The sequence below is a fragment of the Gobio gobio genome (assembly GCF_949357685.1).
Source record: "Gobio gobio genome assembly, chromosome: 8".
NCBI classification, from domain to species: Eukaryota; Metazoa; Chordata; class Actinopteri; order Cypriniformes; family Gobionidae; genus Gobio; species Gobio gobio.
The window spans coordinates 12,596,797-12,618,923 of NC_137114.1; the positions used below are offsets into that span (position 1 = coordinate 12,596,797).

Here is a 22,127-nt window from a genome sequence, read left to right on the forward strand (position 1 = left end):
CACATGTAAGAATGATAATATTAGGAACAAATTTTTAACCATGCAGCCGTCTACTACAGTATCACATCAGACAGAGCATTGTAGTGTCACTGAGGAAAAATTACGCTCATTCACTGCTATAGGAGAAGAAGAATTGGCTAAACTCGTTAAATCATCAAAATCGACAACATGTATGCTCGACCCTATACCGACTAGGCTATTAAAAGAGATGCTACCAGAGGTCATAGATCCTCTTCTTAATATCATTAATTCATCTTTGTCATTAGGATATGTACCGAAAACTTTTAAGTTGGCTATTATTAAACCACTTATTAAAAAAACGCAACTTGATCCTACAGAATTAGTCAATTATAGACCAATCTCAAATCTACCCTTTCTGTCAAAAATACTTGAAAAGGCAGTGTCCTCACAATTATGTTCCTTTTTAGAAAGAAATGGAATCTGTGAGGATTTCCAGTCAGGATTTAGACCGTATCATAGCACTGAGACTGCTCTCATCAGAGTTACAAATGATTTACTCTTATCATCTGATCATGGCTGTATCTCTCTATTAGTGTTACTCGATCTTAGCGCTGCATTTGATACTATCGACCACACATTCTTTTGAATAGACTCGAAAATAATGTAGGTATTAGTGGAATTGCTTTATCATGGTTTAAATCATACCTATGCGACCGTTATCAGTTTGTAGTAGTAAATGTATATGCGAGATGGTGGTCCAGTGGGTTAAACCATGGAACTGATATGCAGAAGGTTGCTGGTTCGATCCCAGTGGTCACCACCAGTGTGTCCTTGAGCAAGGCACTTTACTCCATGTTGCTCCAGGGGGATTGTCCCTATAATAAGGGCACTGTAAGTCGCTTTGGATAAAAGCGTCTGCCAAATGCATAAATGTAAATGTAAATGTAAATGAAGATATGTCACACCGATCGCAAGTTCAGTATGGAGTACCGCAGGGCTCAGTGCTAGGACCGCTACTCTTCACCCTGTACATGCTACCACTGGGAGATATCATTAGGAAGCATGGCGTTAGTTTTCATTGTTATGCTGACGATACTCAGCTTTATATTTCTTCACGCCCTGAAGAAACTTACCAATTCACAAGATTAACGGAATGCATAGCTGATATAAAACATTGGATGACCGGTAATTTCCTGCAACTCAATTCAGAAAAAAATGAATTTTTAATTATTGGACAAAAAAGCTCCACAAGTAGTAACCTAGAATACTGTCTAACACTTGATGGCTGTTCTGTCAAGTCCTCGTCGTCAGTGAGGAACCTGGGTGTGCTCTTTGATACCAATCTTTCGTTTGAAAGCCACGTTTCTAGCATCTGTAAAACTGCTTTCTACCATCTTAAAAATATATCTAAATTACGGCACATGCTCTCAATGCAAAATGCTGAACAGTTAGTTAATGCGTTCATGACCTCAAGGCTAGATTATTGTAATGCTCTACTGGGTGGTTGCCCTGCTCGCTTAATAAATAAACTCCAGCTGGTCCAAAACGCAGCAGCTCGAGTTCTTACTAGAACCAGGAAGTATGACCATATTAGCCCAGTTCTGTCAACACTGCACTGGCTGCCTATTAAACATTGCATACATTTTAAAATCTTACTTATTACTTACAAAGCACTAAATGGTTTAGCTCCCCAATACTTGAGCGAGCTCTTAACACATTATACTCCATCACGTCTACTGTGCTCTCAAAATTCTGGCCAGTTGATAATACCGAGAATATCCAAATCAACTGCAGGCGGTCGATCCTTTTCCTATTTAGCACCTAAACTCTGGAACAGTCTTCCTAACATTGTTCGGGAAGCAGACACACTCTGTCAGTTTAAATCTAGACTAAAAACACATCTCTTTACTGTGGCATACACATAAAACACTTTTTCAATGAAATGATTGTTAGGCTGCATTAACTAGGTCAGCCGGAACGGGAACACTTCCCATAACACCTGATGTACTCGTTACATCATCAGAAGAATGGCATCTATGCTAATGATAGTCTCTCTGTTTTATCCCGAGGTTTACTGCAGTCAGCCGGATCCGGGCCGTATCCAGTTCAGATGGTGGACCTGCGCCCAGAGAAGACCAACACAGGACCCCGAAGTGTCTGCAGAGACCGTGATTAGACTCCCCCTGCAACTGCCTCATCGACACGGCATCTCAATAAACCCGTCTCCGGCGTGTTGATCCGATTGTTCGAATATTGCACTTTAGTAGTTATTTAATCAACATCATCCTCAATAAACCCGTCTCCAGCATGTTGCCCCCGGTCCCTCGAATATTCAGATCTATTCTGAATTTTTCAACTAAACATCGAAATAAATCTAATTATTAAACTAAATTAACCATTTAAACTAAATTACTGATCTAATTATTGTTCTAAAGCCCACACTGTCACTGTATGATAATTGAAATGAACTGATGACATCCGCGTTTTTTCAAGAATGGCTATACAGCTGAATAAAATTATGCTGCATTATTTTCCTGTTTAACACTGTAAAGCTGCTTTGAAACAATCTACATTGTTAAAAGCGCTATATAAATAAAGTTGACTTGACTTGACTTGACTTGATAGTAGGCTAAACGTTTAAACTAACATTGTGATGCTTGAAGTGTTTTATATCTATGGATTTTATTATAAGTAAGACAAGTCCAGTGTTGATTTAAAGGTGAACTATGTAGGATTTTTGCAGTAAAATATCCAGAAACCACTAGGCCAGTGTTATATATTTTGTTCAGTTGAGTACTTAGAATATCCCAAATGTTTCTTACTATTTGTAAATCGTGAGAAATTGCTATTTTAACCAAGGAACCGGGACGTGTGAGCTATGCGTGTGAGGGAGTCGCCTGTCGATTGCGTCATATCTGCGTCACCCTCGGTTTCCGGTTTTATTCAGTGAAACACTTTACTCTCACTGCAGTGTGAACAAGTGTCATAGCAGCCGCCGAGAGAACGTCATAACTTCCTTTTCAACACACTCAGATATATCTAATACGATAAACAGAGTTGCGTTACCTCATACTCATGACTGGAAAAGAGGAAGTGGCACCGGCAACCGTGTCATAATAAAAGTCCCGCCGGCGACTATGCCATAATAACAGTCCCGCACTTCAATCGCTCCTGCGGCCTTGCTCAGCTCCACAACACTCGGCCCTGCTCTGCTTCAGACTACAGTAATGTTAATAATCGCATCCATGAACATGATTTCTGCCTGAGTCCTATCCTGACTCTTTTCCACCGGCTGTGAGGTGAAGACCACATGTCCCGAGATTCTGCGCTCAAACGTGGCGTCATCAAACTACGCCTTTGTTTTGAACAGGCGACCTCAAGTGGACGGAAAAGTTACATAGTGTAGCTTTAAGAGGATAAATTGATCAAACATGCGGTTAACTCACTGTCAGCCGCTGGCCGCTTGGTCGTTAGGCTACTTTAAAAAACAAAAACTTTAATGTAACAAACCAAAAAATACTTTAAACATTTTTCTAAATTAACTTAATAAAGAAATGAAACAAAATATAACTACTTTGACATTATAAACAAAACATTTTAATGGCTGCAACTATGTGTAGGCCTAATAGGGAGGATAAAAAAATAAAATTTAAAAAATCACGGGACTCGGGCCGATAGTTTTGGTAAGCTGTCGGACACGGCCGGGCTAGGGCCTAGATTTGAGGCCTGTGCAGGGCTCTAAGAATAACTAAAATAAAAAAACTCAACGTGCCACTTGAGCCAAACTAACGGGTGTCTCAGCACATCAGCAGCAGCAGTCAGATCATATTCTTCACAAGAGCGAGGAGCTAAATTACAAGATGATCGCGGAATATTTGGTTTTAAAGCGATGTAAAAGCGCCTATTTAAGGGAGTTTGTCATTGTACTGTTTTGTTGCTATGTTTTTCATTAAGAATAATAGCTAATGAACCCACAATTCAAGCAACCCGCCCCTGAATTGGCAAACCGAAAGTAAACGCGGCGCAGGGCTGCAAGCGTTCAGCCGCTCAGTGCACAACTGCACAGCAATGAGGGAAACGATGAGGGAAAAATGTTTCACCGTCACATCCCTTACGTGTAAAAAGGATAATACATTTTGATTCTATTATTCTATTTTCCACAATGTCAAACGAACGCAGTTTAACCCAAAATGCAAGCTCAGACATGGCTTCTGCCATATAAGCTTGTGCAGTTGTGCACTCTGCTGCAGGGAACACTAAGAAGAAGCCAATATATTTATTAAGTATAACCAGGCTATTAAAAATGGCTTGGCTTTTCCAGCAATGTTTAAATCCAGAGAAATCGGACAATGAATGAAGTCATTTCCGCAAGTGCAAGTGTGAGTGCAGGCCAGCGGGGGAGTGGGGAGGGGGTACAAAGCAACTAGTGTGAGTACTAGGGCTGAACGATATATCGTTATCGTATCTATATCTAGATAGGAATTTTCAAGATATTACTATCGAAAAAAGCAACGATATAGATTTCCCCTCTCCGCGCTCGCCCTGCATACAACTCTGGCAGTCACAACAAACATCAGTTTTACGAGTGGCCTTGAATGCACCGCTAAAGCCAGCGCGCACACACTACCAGGGACGTGGGAACTATATTGTGTGTGGGGGGGGGGGGGGTTTCCATGGTGACGCATCATTGCTTGTCACATTGCTGAATGAATGATGATCTGCTTTTATGTCATTTTTTCCTTTTTTATTCAGAATATTCACAAATGTGTTAGCTATGGCATGAAATATCTGATATTCCGATTGTCAAATACATGCAAGTGGAAGTATATTGTTGTTTAAACACCTTTATAACGATGGCGTTAGTTGAGCTGTATGCGCGATGGGCGCCGCCGTGTTAGTTTGTGCCGCAGACGCAGTTCAGAGAATCGGATCTGTTGGATTTACAACCTCTATGTTTAAAACACGTGAATTCATCCACTTCTCCCGAAATACTTAAAAGTAAGTGGCTGGTGAACTGAGAATAGAATAGAGTAAACATTGAAGTTACTTACACAATGTGTATCTGATATGAATAAAACGTGTCGAATTATAATGGAAAGGATTATTATTACCTCTTCCATAGACATGTATTTGTGTATTTTACAAACTCTAAATGTATTGTTTTTTTAGTACTTATGTGAATTTATATGTTTGAACCCTAAAATAAACAGTATGTGGTTGAAAACACTGAAAAGTTGTGATATATGACAGCTCTGAGCGCGCCTGTCTCTGTTGATCATGTGATGCACTTGATCATCCGCTCCAGGGACCAGCCTAGACTGATTACACCTGTGTGATCGTACGTGCGAAAGGCTTAAAAACAATACATTTTCTGACACAAATTTTTTTTAAATGTAGGCTTAAATCAAACACATTTTAATTCAGATTCTGGTTTTCACCGAACACGTAGTCATATCGTATTGTATCGATATTGAGATATCTGGCATAAAAATCGAGATATGAAATTTTGTCCATATCGTTCAGCCCTAGTGAGTACACCCTTATTGTATGAATCGCTTGTTTAAGTGATTTACCAAGAGTACCATGTTTTTGCCATGCCTCAGAGACAACACTATTTTGTCAAGTGGCTAACATAGCTTAATCAGAGAGAGCTTTTGCTAAATCCGAAATAACAACAGACAAGATTTTCTTGTTCTGCATTTTTATTCTCGGTGACAAAACAGCCAAACACCGTCAGCTCACAACGAGCACAGGCCCAAAACAACAGAATAAAACAACTGCTCTGAGTCACCTGAACGCTTACAGAGCCCCAGTGAGGACATGTAACTAACTCAACTTAACAGCTTTCACTATCATTCAATATTAAAATGAACTGCATGTCATTTAGCAACACAATTTATCCAGCTTTTATTAATATGATATTCTAATATCTAAATTACTGCAAAGTGCAACAAGTCTCTCATACCAGCCACAGAGCCAACGCACAGAGTAACGTTAAAACATAACCTTCAACACACTTGAAAGTATTTAGTATGATTGTTGACATACGCAACCAAAAGAGCGGAAGTGGCCAACTGCAGCATGAACGTAATAAAAGCGCAGAGACCGATGTTTCGCGTAGGTGTCTTTTATTAGCAATCACTCCCATGGGTTTCGGCGCGTCCTGCTACATACCACCGTGACATTAATAAAATAAAAGCTCATCCATGAACATGACTTCTGCCCGAGTCCATCCGATTCCTTTCCATTGCCTGTGGAGCTGAAGACAACTCCCATGAGCCCATCGAGCTATGCCTTTGTTATGAATAAGCGACCTCTAGTGGCAAAAACTTGCATAGTGTGCCTTTAAAGGGTTAGTTCACCCAAAAATGAAAATTCTGTCATTAATTACTTACCCTCATGTCGTTCGACACCCGTCAGACCTCTGTTCATCTTCGGAACAGAAATTAAGATATTTTAGTTGAAATCTGATGGCTCTGAAAGGCCTCCATTGGCACAATGCACTTTACACTCTCAAGACCCTTAAAAGGCACTAAAGACGTCGTTACAAAGTCCATCTCACTACAGTGATTCTACAATAACTTTATGAATCGGCGACAATAGTTTTTGTGCCAAAAAAACCCCTAAATAACGACTTACATAGTGATGACGATTTCAAAACACGGCCTCATGAAGCTTCGAAGCGTTATGAATCAGTGAGTCGAATCATGATTTGGATCGCGTGTCAAACCGCCAAACTGCTGAAATTTGGCGATTCAAACTGCTGATTCGACTCACTGATTCGTAACGCTTCGAAGCTTCATGAGGCCGTGTTTTGAAATCGTCATCACTATGCAAGTCGTTATTTAGGGTTTTTTTGCGCACAAAAACTATTCTCGCCGATTCATAAAGTTATTTTAGAACCACTGTAGTGAGATGGACTTTGTAACGACGTCTTTAGTACCTTTTAAGGGTCTTGAGAGTGAACCGTGCATTGTGCCAATGGAGGCCTTTCAGAGCCATCAGATTTCAACTAAAATATCTTAATTTGTGTTCTGAAGATGAACGGAGGTCTGACGGGTGTCCAACGACATGAGGGTAAGTAATTAATGACAGAATTTACATTTTTGGGTGAACTAACCCTTTAAATTCAATATGTCAGGAGTGGTGTGAATAGTTTGTGTACTTGTTTTGTCCAGCGATTCACAATGCTCTTAGTGTGAACAGGCTTCAAGAAGACACGCTGTTTACCATGATAATACTTGGAGGCCTCACCTGTAGGCTTTATCTGAGTCAAAGTCCATTCCTCCTCCAAAAGCGAATAACCCCATGCCAAATTCCGTCTGTTGGAGAAAGACACGTAATGCATTAATGTAATTATAAAACAAATTGGTTTCATTCAAATGTTTACTATAATTAGATTAGCAATTACAGACCTGTCCGGTTTTCTCCATATTGATGAGCAGTCTAGGACAGCTGTTTGACACTCTGCAGATACCACAATACATGAGTCAGAGATTTAAACACATTTTTGCACACAATTCGAACATTCATCATCCAATATTATTAGTTGGAAAATTAATATGAACCAACCTTATTCATTTTAATTTACTTTGTGAATTTAATGCACAAAAATTCAACCATTGACCACCATAGTATTTTTTTCCCTACTATGGTAGTCCATGGTTGCTCTATCTGCTTGGTTACAAACATTCTTCAAAATATCTTCTTTTGTGTTCAGCAGAACAAAGAAAATCATACAGGTTTGGAACAACTTGAGGGTGAGTAAACGATGACAGAATTGTAATTTTTGGGTGAACTATCCCTTTAATGCCTGATCTGTGATCAGTGATTTCTGTTGTGTAGCTAATTATTCATTCTTTCTATATCGTTTAATACTGTTCATGCATCAGTGAATCAAGCCAGTGACTAAACGATCAACTTCACATTATTTCTCATCTGTTATGTAAATTGTGATTAGACTATAGAGAGCGATCAAAGAACTCTCTTTATAATGTTCGGAGCTGTGAATCACACGTCGCGAGTGTATCGGCGCACTTGCCCAAACTCCCGTTATAACGAATGACGCTGTTATGCTGCACAACGAAGCTCTTCCTGTATTCATATCGATGTCGTGTTTGCTGTTACTTGTGGTAAAAGCATTTTGTGAGAGAAATAGCGTTGCAATGACGAGATCACTGCATTCATGCGATCAACAGACTGTCTGTCTACTCAATGCTCATAACTGCAGCCTTTCATGAGATGGGAAAAGATCTAAAAATAATGCTATAATCAACACTTTCACGATTCATTCATCTCGACAGCTGTAATAGTCAAAAAACGTAGTAAAAGTATTCGAGAGGGGTTCCACATGTAATACGCATTTCAAATGCAAAGATGTCAGCCAATCACAGCAGTGGGCGTTTACACTGAAGTCTCAGAGCAGACACGCACCTTCAACCAGAGCATTCTTATTCATTGCATTTTTATTCTCTGTGACAAAAAAGCCAAACACCGTCAGCTCACAACGAGCACAGGCCCAAAACAACAGAATAAAAGAGTCACCTGAACGCTTACAGAGCCCCAGTGAGGACATGTAACTAACTCAACTTAACAGCTTTCACCATAATTCAATATATATTCAAATTAACTGCATGTCATTTAGCAACACAATTCATCCAGCTTTTATTAATATGATATTCTAATATCTAAATTACTGAAGTCTCAGAGCAGACACGCCCTTTCAACCAGAGCATTCAAGCCAAAAATCAGGATTAAAGCTACACTGTGTAACTTTTTTAGTTTATTCTTAGCTAAAAACACTTAGTTCTTTCAAAAATATATGTGCTCATTAATGTATATTTACTTCTTTCAAGTAATAAAGTATTCTCGTAAGTTTATAATATGCCATTGAAAATACATACGGGTGAGGGTTCGAATGCGGGTCGCCATGTTGCCCCTCCATCTTGAAAGTACATCAGCCAAAGAGGGACATACCCGTAAATTCAAGCTTCGCCTTTCGCGTTTTTAACACTCGATGGCACCGTGTCGAATGTGGACGAGGTCGAACTGGAAGCCATGTTAATCTTGGACTAAATCGGCCACCGTAGGAGTTAAAACGAAATCGGAATTGAGAAGAACAGAAACTAATATTCAATGGATATACCTTTTAACCGCTAGATGGGGGAAAATATCACACAGTGTAGCTTTAAAAAAATGCCTTTTATTTCTGAATTGTGACATTTAATGATGTAAAAATCTTACTCACAATATAAGTACACCTCAGGAAACATTATAAAATAATACAAAAAATAATCCACATCATGGGACCTTTAAATATCACCAAAAGGGTGAAATTATCCAGATGTTGGATTTACAACTTTTGCAGGTGGATTTAAAATATCTAATATAAAATGTACAATATTTAAATCCATTCCACAGAATTTCTTCCACAATCAACATACAATTATCAATAGAATTTATGGGGGCCAACTGGATACATGGAGACACGCTTACCTACTGACTAGTGATGCGAACGGCTGAACCTGAAGGGACGTGCCCATTATGATGAGAAGATCACATCGAGGAAAGTCCTGAGGTACACAGTTGGGTGACAGTAAGAGTCTAACTTAGAGAGAATGTGGAACGACTGGCTTTGATCTTAAAGATAAGCTGAATTCTTACCATTTTCATGGAAGTGAAGAATCGGGCAGGTAGATTCTCCCCAAAAAACACAATATCTAAAAACAGGACGAGAAATATATCAACGAAAATGATAAAACCATCAGAATATAAGGAGAGGTTAGCCACCAATGAAAGCAATTCGGGAATGAACACTGGACTGTTCCTCACAATAATCTTCTAGGGTTTCAGAACTATGCCATAAAAATAGTGTCATTCCCTATTCAATTTAATTGCATGCTAAAGGGATTCTGCAATATATCTTTTGTGGAAGAAAGAAAATCACACAGCTTTGGAATGACATGGAAGTAAATAAATGATTAAGTGATTTTTGGGTGAACTATGTCTTGAATCCAAAACGAATTCAAATCTATAGCTAATGAGAAAAAGAAAAGGCTCTAGATATTATTCTTGTTTTTAGAAGTGATTGCTCTCACCAGGTTTTACCAGGCTTCCGCAGGAATCACACTTAGGAATATCTTCAGAGAAAATTTTATCTGTGAGTAAGAAACATGGGATATGAATGGTGAACTACATTCCCACATCTCATTTAAAATTGAAATCAGAAACCACAGAGAAATGTCAGTGTTCAATAATACTGTACTTTTCATCCAGTCCATGGAAAACTCCTTTCGACAGAGGAAGCTCACGCAGTGAGAGGTGTGAAATGTACCATGAGCTTCAATCAGGTCATCGCCTTCCAGACCGGCAACTCTTTCTAGAGTATCGATATTCTAAAAAAAAAAATTATTATATAATATAAAAATAATTATAGGAAATAAACTGCTCTGGAAAAACTTAAGAGACCACTTAACATTGATTTCTGAACTTGGAGTGGTCTCTTAATTTTTTCCAGAGCTATATATATATATATACACACACACATACAGATCAGGCATAACATTATGACCCTGATTATCACACTGATTATCTCTTCATCACGGCACCTGTTAGTGTGTGGGATATATTAGGCAGCAAGTGAACCTTTTGTCCTCAAAGTTGATGTGTTAGAAGCAGGAAAAATGGGCAAGCGTAAGGATTTGAGTGTGTTTGACAAGGGCCAAATTGTGATGGCTAGACGACTGGGTCAGAGCATCTCCAAAACTGCAGCTCTTGTGGGATGTTCTCGGTCTGCAGTGGTCAGTCTCTATCAAAAGTGCTCCAAGGAAGGAACAGTGGAGAACCGGCCACAGGGTCATGGGGCGGCCAAGGCTCATTGATGCTCGTGGGGAGTGAAGGCTGGCCCGTGTGGTCCGATCAAACAGACGAGCTACTGTAGCTCAAATTGCTCAAGAAGTTAATGCTGGTTCTGATAGAAAGGTGTCAGAATACACAGTGCATCTCAGTTTGTTGAGTATGGGAGTCCAGTGGAGTCAATGCCTCGTGGGTCAGATCTAGAGGGCTGCATTGGGATTGAGTCCCGCGGGACCCAACGTAAATCTCGCGGGAGCGGGCGGTTTGAATTTTGCTGCGGGCGGGAATGGGCGGCTAAAAAAAACACAGCGGGATAGGGAGGTTGCCTAACGACATGATGGAGAAGATGTCAATAGATGATGTAGAAAAGAACCTCAAACGAGGTATTTACAGCACAAAAGCTAAGCAAGGAAAGTCTGACATTTGGAGAAGTTTCTCAATTGTTTTGGTAGGCAAAATCATGCGGTATAACGTTATATGTATCCACATATTGCGCAGCTGGCAAATACATGATCATACCTCACCAAAAACGCTCAGCACTCCCTGCAGGTCAAGTTGACTGTTTGGTGTTTTTGACTAACAATACATAGAAGTTTAGTGAGTGGAATTGTTTCTAAATGTCCGTTTGCTATTTTGTGTTCACATTACGTTCTGTTGAAGCATGTTTTCTCAGGTTTCCTTTCAGTCGGTCACGTTCGACGTACGTCGGAACTGACCGACGAATTGGGATCTGTTTTTTGTTTCTCAATCTGTTTTTCTGTTTTCTGTTTTGCAAAGCAGTCTATTTTTATGTGCAAAGCTTTTGATAAAAACGAAATTATATTTGAATGTATTTGTCTTTTTGTTTTTTTACATGCAGGCCAGGGAAACGAAACAAACATCCCCATGAATCTCTTTAATAATATCAATACAAATACGTGTTTTTTTTTTCCTGCGGGACGGGAGAAGACACAAAATCAACGCATCTCTATTATTGTGCGGGAATAAATTCTCAGAGTTTTGCGGGTGCGGGCGGGAGTGGACATACATATTGCGGGAGCGGGCGGGAGTGTAACACATACGTTGCGGGAGCGGGCGGTAATGGTCAGAAATTCGGCGGGTGCGGGATGAAGAAAACAGTCCCGCGCAGGGCTCTAGTCAGGGCTGTTTTGGCAGCATTATTATTTTTTGATAATAGCAAAAAGTAACATAAAAAAACAATATCATAAAGGCTATATCCGAAATCGCTTATTTATTGTATAGTAGGCAAAAAACAGTATGTGACAAAATAAGTACGTCTGAATTCACAGTACTCCCCGGATGACCTGCTACTTCATGCAAGATATTGAACTGTGCATACAATGGACACATTACTATTCCATGAGGCCACGGGAGAGGATTTATGAATGGCAGTGAAACGAGGCAACTGATGAATGTAGTACGCCCGGATAACATTCATACTCAGTGTTGGGGAAAGTTACTTAGAAAAGTAATGCATTACTATATTGTGGTACTCCCTTAAAGCAGCACTAGGTAACTTTTCAAACTTTATAATATATTTTCAAGACTCTTGTGATGATACATCGACTTACAATAGTTTGAATGACACGTCTGCCATAGCCTGACGGGGTCTGTATCGTTTTTAATCGTACTTTTAAACTTCGGGTTTCGGGTGGTAACCCGAAAACAAAAAGAACTACAAAATTCGACGGCTTTACGGCATATACGTCACTTCCACCACCACTTCCTTAAATTCAGACGTGCGAGCCCAACTATCATTTGTTTGCCAGATGTTATAGTCATGGCCGAAGCAGCACAGAAAAATAAGAAAGCAAAGGTTTTGTTTATTCGCCAGAGTTTACGACAGTAGTAGAGGACAATACTGTTTCCCAACTGTAGGGGGACCCCGAGAGCAAAACCTACCTAGTGCTGCTTTAAAAACGAACTAATTTCATTACTTAGTTATTTTTAAGAAACATTAATTTTGCGTTACTTTTTCTCACCTGCTCAATGAGAGGGATTGTTTGTTATTTTTTTATAAAAAAAGGTTCTATTTTTGGGCAAATGTAAAGGCCCTTTCACACTTAAATTAAATCAATAAGACTGAAGGAAATGCAAATGCACATGTGTACAGTAGAGGGTGCAGCTCAAACAAACCTTTCAGTTGTGCTGGATTGTAGAACAATATGATGCAGGAGAAGAAAGTTTCTTCCGTTACTTATTTGAAAAACTAACTCAGATATTTTGTTGTATATTTGCTGTATGCTACTTTATTAGTTACTTGAAAAAAGTAAATCTGATTACGTAACTCGAGTTATTTGTAATACATTACCCCCAACACTGTTCATACTACACACATTCATACTATATAGAACATACCTTTTTAGCAAAGTTACTCATTCAAAATAAGTACACGCAGACACAGCCGAAACACTGTCTTACCTGAGAGTAACAGCGACTCAGTAGGCCTTTGTCCTTCAGCATCTTCATGAAATAGTGACACACTGTGGGCTGGAGAAATCAAAGCGCATACAACAGTCAAAACTACATTCATCACAGTATTAGATGGGTCATCGTTTCTGGTACCTTTATGACCTCATGACAAAGAAGATCATGTAACGTATGGAATAATAATTAAATGTGGAATGACCGTGTACACCAACATTTCTTTCAAATACACATTATATGTTTTGTTATATACACTGCTGTCTAAAATGTAAAGGTGCTAGGCTCAATGGATTTTTGGTAACACTTTAAAATAAGGTCGCATTTGTTAACATTAGTTAATGCATTTACTTACATACACTAAAAATGATCAACATATCCTTACAGCATTTATTAAATGTTGTTAATGTTAGTTAATAGAAGTGCATTAACAAATGTTAACAGATACAACTTTTGATTTTAATAATGTATTAGTAATAGTTGAAATTAACATTATATAAGATTAATAAATGCTGTAGAAGTATTGTTCAATGTAAGTTCATGTTAACTAATGTAGTTAAACTAATGTTAACAAATTAAACCTTATTGTAAAGTGTTACCGGACGTTTTCACAGGTTTTTGAAGACAAGACAAAAGAAAGGCTCAGGAGTCCTGAGCCTTTATATACTAGTCAGGAGATTTGATTTCATTTATGACAGAATTTCATTGGTGACCCATGTACATCAGAGAAGATTCATAAACTACCTTAAACTGTCCTGGGTAGAGCTCTCTGGCCAGGGCAAAGAAGGGCTCTGGATGTTTCTGGAAAGAGGGAATGGAAAAAGACTTTCAAATGTGACTTATGTACGGTAAGAGTAAGACTGCAGAATGTTAACAGAATCACAATCACCTTGAAATATTCGATCTGAAAGATGGCCTCCGGGTAAGGCAGGTTGTACTTCTGCAAATTGGCATATAGACCAGTGCCAGGAGAGCGGAAATCTGGGATTCCAGCAGCTAAATTATGAAGAGACTATAGGTTAATTAAAGGTACACTATGTAACTTTTTTTTGCTCAAAATTAACACATTTAAATAATGAGTCAATACGTCATTAAACATTGTTTTGACATGTTTTGTCTTACCCTGATTCACTATGGTAAGCCTATTATAAGTGTTTATACTAAACCTGACGGGATGGTTTTCATGGGAAATTGTGTACGAGAGTGCGTGTCTTGTCATATCTGTAAATAGAGAGAAGTTGCTCTGGCTACTTTGACACATGTTTGGTGTGAGAGTGGCATAGGTTAGTTGTTACAGCGAGGAGAAAGCTTTTTGCTTTGTCTTTATGTTTAAAATACAGTGGGGAGAACAAGTATTTGATACACTGCCGATTTTGCAGCTTTGCCCACTTACAAAGCATGTAGAGGTCTGTAATTTTATCATGTGTATTCTTCAACTGTGAGTGATGGAATCTAAAACAAAAATCCAGAAAATCACATTGTATGATTTTTAAGTAATTAATTGGCATTTTATTGCATGACATAAGTATTTGATACATCAGAAAAGCAGAACTTAATATTTGGTACAGAAACCTTTGTTTGCAATTACAGAGATCATACGTTTCCTGTAGTTTTTTGACCAGGTTTGCACACACTGCAGCAGGGATTTTGACCCACTCCTCCATACAGATCTTCTCCAGATCCTTCAGGTTTAGGGGGTGTCGTTGGGCAATACGGACTTTCAGCTCCCTCCAAAGATTTTCTATCGGGTTCAGGTCTGGAGACTGGCTAGGCCACTCCAGGACCTTGAGATGCTTCTTACGGAGCCACTCCTCAGTTGCCCTGGCTGTGTGTTTCGGGTCGTTGTCATGCTGGATTCAGCCACGACCCATCTTCAATGCTCTTACTGAGGGAAGGAGATTGTTGGCCAAGATCTCGCGATACATGGCCCCATCCATCCTCCCCTCAATACGGTGCAGTCGTCCTGTTCCCTTTGCAGAAAAGCATCCCAAAGAATGATGTTTCCACCTCCATGCTTCACGGTTGGGATGGTGTTCTTGGGGTTGTACTCATCCCTCTTCTTCCTCTAAACACGGGCGAGTGGAGTTTAGACCAAAAAGCTCTATTTTGTCTCATCAGACCACATGACCTTCTCCCATTCCTCCTCTGGATCCTCCAGATGGTCATTGGCAAAATTCAGAAGGGCCTGGACATGCGCTGGCTTGAGCAGGGGGACCTTGCGTGCGCTGCAGGATTTTAATCCATGATGGCGTAGTGTGTTACTAATGGTTTTCTTTGAGACTGTGGTCCCAGCTCTCTTCAGGTCATTGACCAGGTCCTGCCGTGTAGTTCTGGGCTGATCCCTCACCTTCCTCATGATCATTGATGCCCCACGAGGTGAGATCTTGCATGGTGCCCCAGACCAAGGGAAATTGACCGTCATCTTGAACTTCTTCCATTTTCTAATAATTGCCCCAACAGTTGTTGCCTTCTCACCAAGCTGCTTGCCTATTGTCCTGTAGCCCATCCCAGCCTTGTGCAGGTCTACAATTTTATCCCTGATGTTCTTACACGGCTCTCTGGTCTTGGCCATTTTGGAGAGGTTAGAGTCTCTTTGATTGAGTGTGTGGACAGGTGTATTTTATACAGGTAACAAGTTCAAACATGTGCAGTTAATACAGGTAATGAGTGGAGAACAGGAGGGCTTCTTAAAGAAAAACTAACAGGTCTGTGAGAGCTGGAATTCTTACTGGTTGGGAGGTGATCAAATACTTATGTCATGCAATAAAATGCAAATTAATTATTTAAAAATCATACAATGTGATTTTCTGGATTTTTGGCAGTGTATCAATCGGCAGTGTATCAAATACTTGTTCTCCCCACTGTATATGTGTTATACACTTAGAAACCTAAACACAGTGATTCCCACTGGTGCACATCAAAATAGTCCATGTGACTACACAAATAACAACTTTATTCAACAAACTCTTCTTGTCTGTGCCAATCTCCTACGCTGTTGACGTAGTAAATACAGTACAGTACTTTCAAAGCTCGATACGGCAGAATCCAGGCTCACCATTGGCCGATGCTTTTTAACTATGTCTTTCCTACCTTTCTGGGCCTTGAAAGTGTTCATTAAATTGCTGTGGAGGGGTCAGAGAGCTCTCGGATTTCATCAAAAAAGCTTCATTTGTGTTAAGAAGATGAACGAAGGTCTTACTGGTTTGGAATGACATGAGGGGTAGGAATTAATGACAGAATTTACATTTTTGGGTGAACTAACCCTTTTAACATTTTTGTTTTATTTTATAAACTATTTCTTCCAAATATCAATAATATGATTTATAGCATTTATTTGAAGAACGATCAAGCCCCTGTCATGGCCAGCCCAATTTCCAGACCTGAACCCCATTGAAAACCTCTGGAATGCTATCAAGAAGATCATGGAAGGTCACAAGAGAAAAGAGATTGTTGAAGTTGTTATTTTTTTGTTTAGTTTTTTGCGCACAAAACGTTTTTGTGTCGCTTCATAACATTAAGGTTTACTTAATTACTATTTTAACAATGTCTTTACTACCTTTCTGGGCTTTGAAAATTGCAATGACGTTGCTGCCTATGGATGGTTCAGAAACATCTCAGATTTCATCAAAAATCATCTTCATTTGTGTTCCGAAGATGAACGAAGGTCTAATGGGTTTGGAACAACATGAGGGTGAGTAATTAATGACAGAATTAAATTTTTTTGGGCGAACTAACCCTTTAAATGTCCCCAACTAAGTAAGCCAAAAGCCAAAGGAGACAGTGGTAAGGAACCCAAACTCCATCAGGTGACAGAATGGAGAAAAAAAATCTTGGGAGAAATCAGGCTCAGTCCGGGGGCCAGTTCTCCTTTGGTATTCTATATACAGTCACCTAAAGGATTATTAGGAACACCTGTTCAGTTTCTCATTAATGCAATTATCTAATCAACCAATCACATGGCAGTTGCTTCAATGCATTTAGGGGTGTGGTCCTGGTCAAGACAATCTCCTGAACTCCAAACTGAATGTCAGAATGGGAAAGAAAGGTGATTTAAGCAATTTTGAGCGTGGCATGGTTGTTGGTGACAGACGGGCCGGTCTAAGTATTTCACAATCTGCTCAGTTACTGGGATTTTCACGCACAACCATTTCTAGGGTTTACAAAGAATGGTGTGAAAAGGGAAAAACATCCAGTATGTGGCAGTCCTGTGGGCGAAAATGCCTTGTTGATGCTAGAGGTCAGAGGAGAATGGGCCGACTGATTCAAGCTGATAGAAGAGCAACTTTGACAGAAATAACCACTCGTTACAACCGAGGTATGCAGCAAAGCATTTGTGAAGCCACAACACGCACAAACTTGAGGCGGATGGGCTACAACAGCAGAAGACCCCACCGGGTACCACTCATCTCCACTACAAATAGGAAAAAGAGGCTACAATTTGCACAAGCTCACCAAAATTGGACAGTTGAAGACTGGAAAAATGTTGCCTGGTCTGATGAGTCTCGATTTCTGTTGAGACATTCAGATGGTAGAGTCAGAATTTGGCGTAAACAGAATGAGAACATGGATCCATCATGCCTTGTTACCACTGTGCAGGCTGGTGGTGGTGTAATGGTGTGGGGGATGTTTTCTTGGCACACTTTAGGCCTCTTAGTGCCAATTGGGCATCGTTTAAATGCCACAGCCTACCTGAGCATTGTTTCTGACCATGTCCATCCCTTTATGACCACCATGTCCCCATCCTCTGATGGCTACTTCCAGCAGGATAATGCACCATGTTACAAAGCTCGAATCATTTCAAATTGGTTTCTTGAACATGACAATGAGTTCACTGTACTAAAATGGCCCCCACAGTCACCAGATCTCAACCCAATAGAGCATCTTTGGGATGTGGTGGAACGGGAGCTTCGTGCCATGGATGTGCATCCCACAAATCTCCATCAACTGTAAGATGCTATCCTATCAATATGGGCCAAAATTTCTAAAGAATGCTTTCAGCACCTTGTTGAATCAATGCCACGTAGAATTAAGGCAGTTCTGAAGGCGAAAGGGGGTCAAACACAGTATTAGTATGGTGTTCCTAATAATCCTTTAGATGAGTGTATATATAGTATATAGTATTTTTTACTATAGCTTGTTTAATTCTAAGGTTTAGAGAGAGTAAATGGACTAAAATACTAAATTATGACTTTGATTAAAGGGGTGGTAAACCACGATTTCACTATTCTAACTTAAGCTAGCGTGTAATGTTGCTGCTTGAGCATAAACAACATCTGCAAAGTTACAACGTTCAAAGTTTAAAGCAAAGGGAGATATTTGCTTTTAAAGAAATCAGTTTCTAAGAACTACAGCAAACGGCCGCTAGGCGACTACAGACATTCCTCCAGGGTTGGTGACATCACCAGCCTCAATATTTACATAAACCCCTCCTCCGAGAATATTAAAAAAGGGGCGGTGAGGCCATTTTGTATCGCGGCGCTGTTGTGGTATAGTTAGGCTGAAGTGTTGTTGCCGCGATGCCAAGGAAACGCTGTTATATTCATCCGGATTGCAGGTCTGGGGTACTTGCTCTGTTCAGCCTTCCTTGGGACGGGGGTGCGTTGCAGAGCGTTTAACATACAGCATGTTATATGCACGTGTGTATGAGACAGCGGGGAACAGGCGTGCGTGGGGCTCCCTGCAGCACATCTTACGGAGGACAACATCCACCGTCTTCGCGATTTCAATACCAGATTTGCACAACGTCAGCTGCGTGAAAAAAACACTGCCAGTGCGTGGATGCACGATGCGCGCGCTGCACATTTCACGGAGGACAACTTCCATAAACTTCGCGAGTTCAATACAGGATATGCACCACGGCTTGTCCTGAAAGCTGGATTTACAAACAGAAGCTGTTTACGGGCCACAACCTGTAAGTCTGATTTATTTTTCATCGATGTGTAGCAAGGAAGTAAACAGATGACAGCGCTGTTCTGCAAACCAGTCTGTTAAATGCTCATTCATACTTAACGTTATCCGACGAACACCTAACGTTACAAACACTAACGTTAAAATCTCAACAGCGAACCTGGCATTAGTGTAAATGATTCTTTGATTAGAGCTTTTATGTATTGTTTATCTACAGGCATGCTAAACATGGTTCTGTGTGTGATTTGGCTAACTTACTAGTTAAAGCCAGTGCTTAGTGTTCGTTTTGGGTTAGTTCTTGCGACAGATATTTGGCTATAATCGTTCTAAAAATACAAAAGTTAAAGTGCCATTCAGTAGCGATTATAGATCCGCAGTCTTTACTCTTGAGGACTGAACAGGTTCTGCTCGATCATCTTCACTCAAATGTTCTGGGTCTGATTCGGGCTCATATGGTTTTATTGACGCAGTTGTTTCTAATACTGACCAAAGCACAGCCTCCGGTAAGGTAAGGGGCGTGACGTTTCCGATAAATGTGCACTAGGCGATTAGCGAATCACAACACACATGGCCAGCTAACCAATCAGAGCCCATTGCGTATTTTTGAGCGACTGGCTTCATACAACCCGGAAAGCATCAGACCGTTTTACAAGGAGGGACAGAGCAGTGTAGAATAAAGGTCAAATATATGAAAAATAAGGCTTTTTTTTTTTTTAAACGAAGCATGAACACATGTTACAGTGAACCCCACAAACACAGTCAAGCCTTCAAAAGAATGTGTTTTACCACCCCTTTAATGAATTTATGCAAGAAACCTTGGCCAAAGGTTATGCTTAAAGTGGCACTGTCATTATAAAAGCTCTTTAAAAAATATGATCTATCAAAAAATGACTACTTTAAGAAAATTGCATTTATGATAAGATATTTACTTACATGTTGATATTCCAGCTCCAACCATACAGATAATGTTCTTGCCTGTTGACACAAACAGACACATCTAACTTACTGTACAACCAACTCGAGTCAAACAGAGCCATCTTTTCACAGCATGTTTACAGTTCAGGGAGCCAACCTTCAATTGGCCTTCTTATAGTTGACTGTACATATTGAATGGAATATAATAAAGTATCGAAAAATAACACACTTCAGACCTACCACCCTCTTCTGAAAAGTCAACTCACATTTGCCACCAAGGATGTGGCGGGCGACCGCATCCAGGGTCAGCTCATCCAAGACTTTCTCTCCAGGACTCAGGCCAAGAGTCCGTGAGAAGAGACTGCGCAGAAAATCCACTGAAAAAACACCTAACTTTAGCGAAGATCACATGAGCTCTTTAGATGTACTTAAAGGAGAAATTGCTTGTCACATACTCTCAGTGTCTCCTGAAGCTTCTCCCTCGTCACTGCTGTCAGACTGACCCTGCAGAAAAGAGTAATATTACAGATGACCAATCCACCCCGATAACAGAAAACAACACTCACTCCTAAAAATTGTTTTTATAATATATTAGCAACAAAGATATAAAGAATGGACTGTACATGGTGGATGTTTACTATACACGTGTCTCACATCTCCTATATATATATATATATATATATATATATATATATATATATATATATATATATATATATATATATATATATACACACACACACACACACACACACACACACACACACACACGTTTTGTGAGAAAAAAAAATCTAGGAAAAGGCTGATATATCAGCTGAAATTTTACCTTTTTTAATAATTGACTTTGGTTGATAACTGATTTACATAAAATAGTTCGATTCATGTCAGTTTCAAATTCTATTGGTAGCTATTTTTAATATTGTTTAGCACATACTGTGTCAAGCAAGCATTTTTTATAAATCAATTACTATACACTTTTATTATTCAAACTTTTAACCACTGAAAAATATAGGCCAATAATAATGTTAATATGTATATTTAAATTGTATTAACACCATGGTATTTTGATAAATACTTCAGAGTACTTCAAAGAATACCGCATTTCCAAGGTCCAAAAAAGGGGGTTTTAGCATTTAAAGCTCCAAATTACTATGGTAAATGTCATGCATCTGTATTATAAAAACAACTCACGAATGTAGCTTTATTTACCTCGAGAGCTGGTGTCTCAACCTCCTCTTCTGCCCTTTTAGAAACCTCTACAGGACACAATAAACCGTATCACACTAATGTGGCTGTTATAATAACTAATATAAATCACATAAACAGTGAAAAACTTCCAATACACACTTAGCTTCTTCTTTTGCTAAAGGCTAACTGGATCTGACAACACCCATACAAATGCATAATCGTTATATTACCTTCAGACATCTATCCGCTTTCAAACAGTACTATACAATTCCAAAACACATAAAGTTAAAGAGATGACAGCACTGTTTTTTTTTATTAAAGGGACAATTGCTTGTGTGCGTCGCTAATATTTCTTTGGGTGGCTTGGCTAATGTTAACAGGTAGTAAATGTTTGTGGCACATAAGGTTGTTCCTCAAGGGGGCGCATGAAGGCTCAGATTGCCCAATCCTCCTTTGAATTGCATTTAAAACTCAGGCCTGTTTTCATTTGTTTTAGGGAAACATACACTAAAATTATAATTATTTCAATTAATTAATGTAAAGGATTGATACCCTGACATACAAATTAAAATCCTCTCATACAATGTCTATCAAACCCAGTAACCACAAACGACTGTGATTGGTTCTTCCTGACAGTGTAGGGAAAAGTAACAAGTATCGCATGACAATACAGTCTAATTTACACCAGTATAAAACTTTGGAAATGAAATAGCTATTTATTTATTTGAATTTATCGTATCTGACCCGGTTTAATGAAACTTTGGAAATGTAATAGCTATTTATTTTTGTATCGTATCTGACCCGAGTTGTATCGTACGAGACACCCCCAGGCCTCTACTACACGCCCAGTTCAGCTGTGTGAAAATTACCATTATTTC

At 39.4% G+C, this 22,127-nt stretch overlaps 1 protein-coding gene across 1 annotated transcript in view; it reads right to left on the reverse strand.

The window, feature by feature from the left end:
* The window catches only part of sirt2 (sirtuin 2 (silent mating type information regulation 2, homolog) 2), a 28,105-nt gene extending 6,484 nt beyond the window's left edge, over window positions 1–21,621 (reverse strand). Inside the window, exons 1-14 of the mRNA XM_079823113.1 lie at window positions 21,480–21,621; window positions 21,271–21,317; window positions 20,517–20,565; window positions 20,328–20,438; window positions 20,080–20,121; window positions 14,129–14,235; window positions 13,984–14,040; window positions 13,237–13,305; window positions 10,226–10,355; window positions 10,059–10,118; window positions 9,625–9,680; window positions 9,457–9,533; window positions 7,377–7,428; window positions 7,216–7,283 (exon numbers count right to left, since the gene is read on the reverse strand). Coding sequence (XP_079679239.1) covers window positions 7,216–7,283; window positions 7,377–7,428; window positions 9,457–9,533; window positions 9,625–9,680; window positions 10,059–10,118; window positions 10,226–10,355; window positions 13,237–13,305; window positions 13,984–14,040; window positions 14,129–14,235; window positions 20,080–20,121; window positions 20,328–20,438; window positions 20,517–20,565; window positions 21,271–21,317; window positions 21,480–21,489 — 935 coding nt within the window. The 5' untranslated portion in view covers window positions 21,490–21,621. The remainder of the gene's footprint in view (window positions 1–7,215; window positions 7,284–7,376; window positions 7,429–9,456; window positions 9,534–9,624; window positions 9,681–10,058; window positions 10,119–10,225; window positions 10,356–13,236; window positions 13,306–13,983; window positions 14,041–14,128; window positions 14,236–20,079; window positions 20,122–20,327; window positions 20,439–20,516; window positions 20,566–21,270; window positions 21,318–21,479) is intronic.
* Window positions 21,622–22,127: the final 506 nt, after the last annotated feature.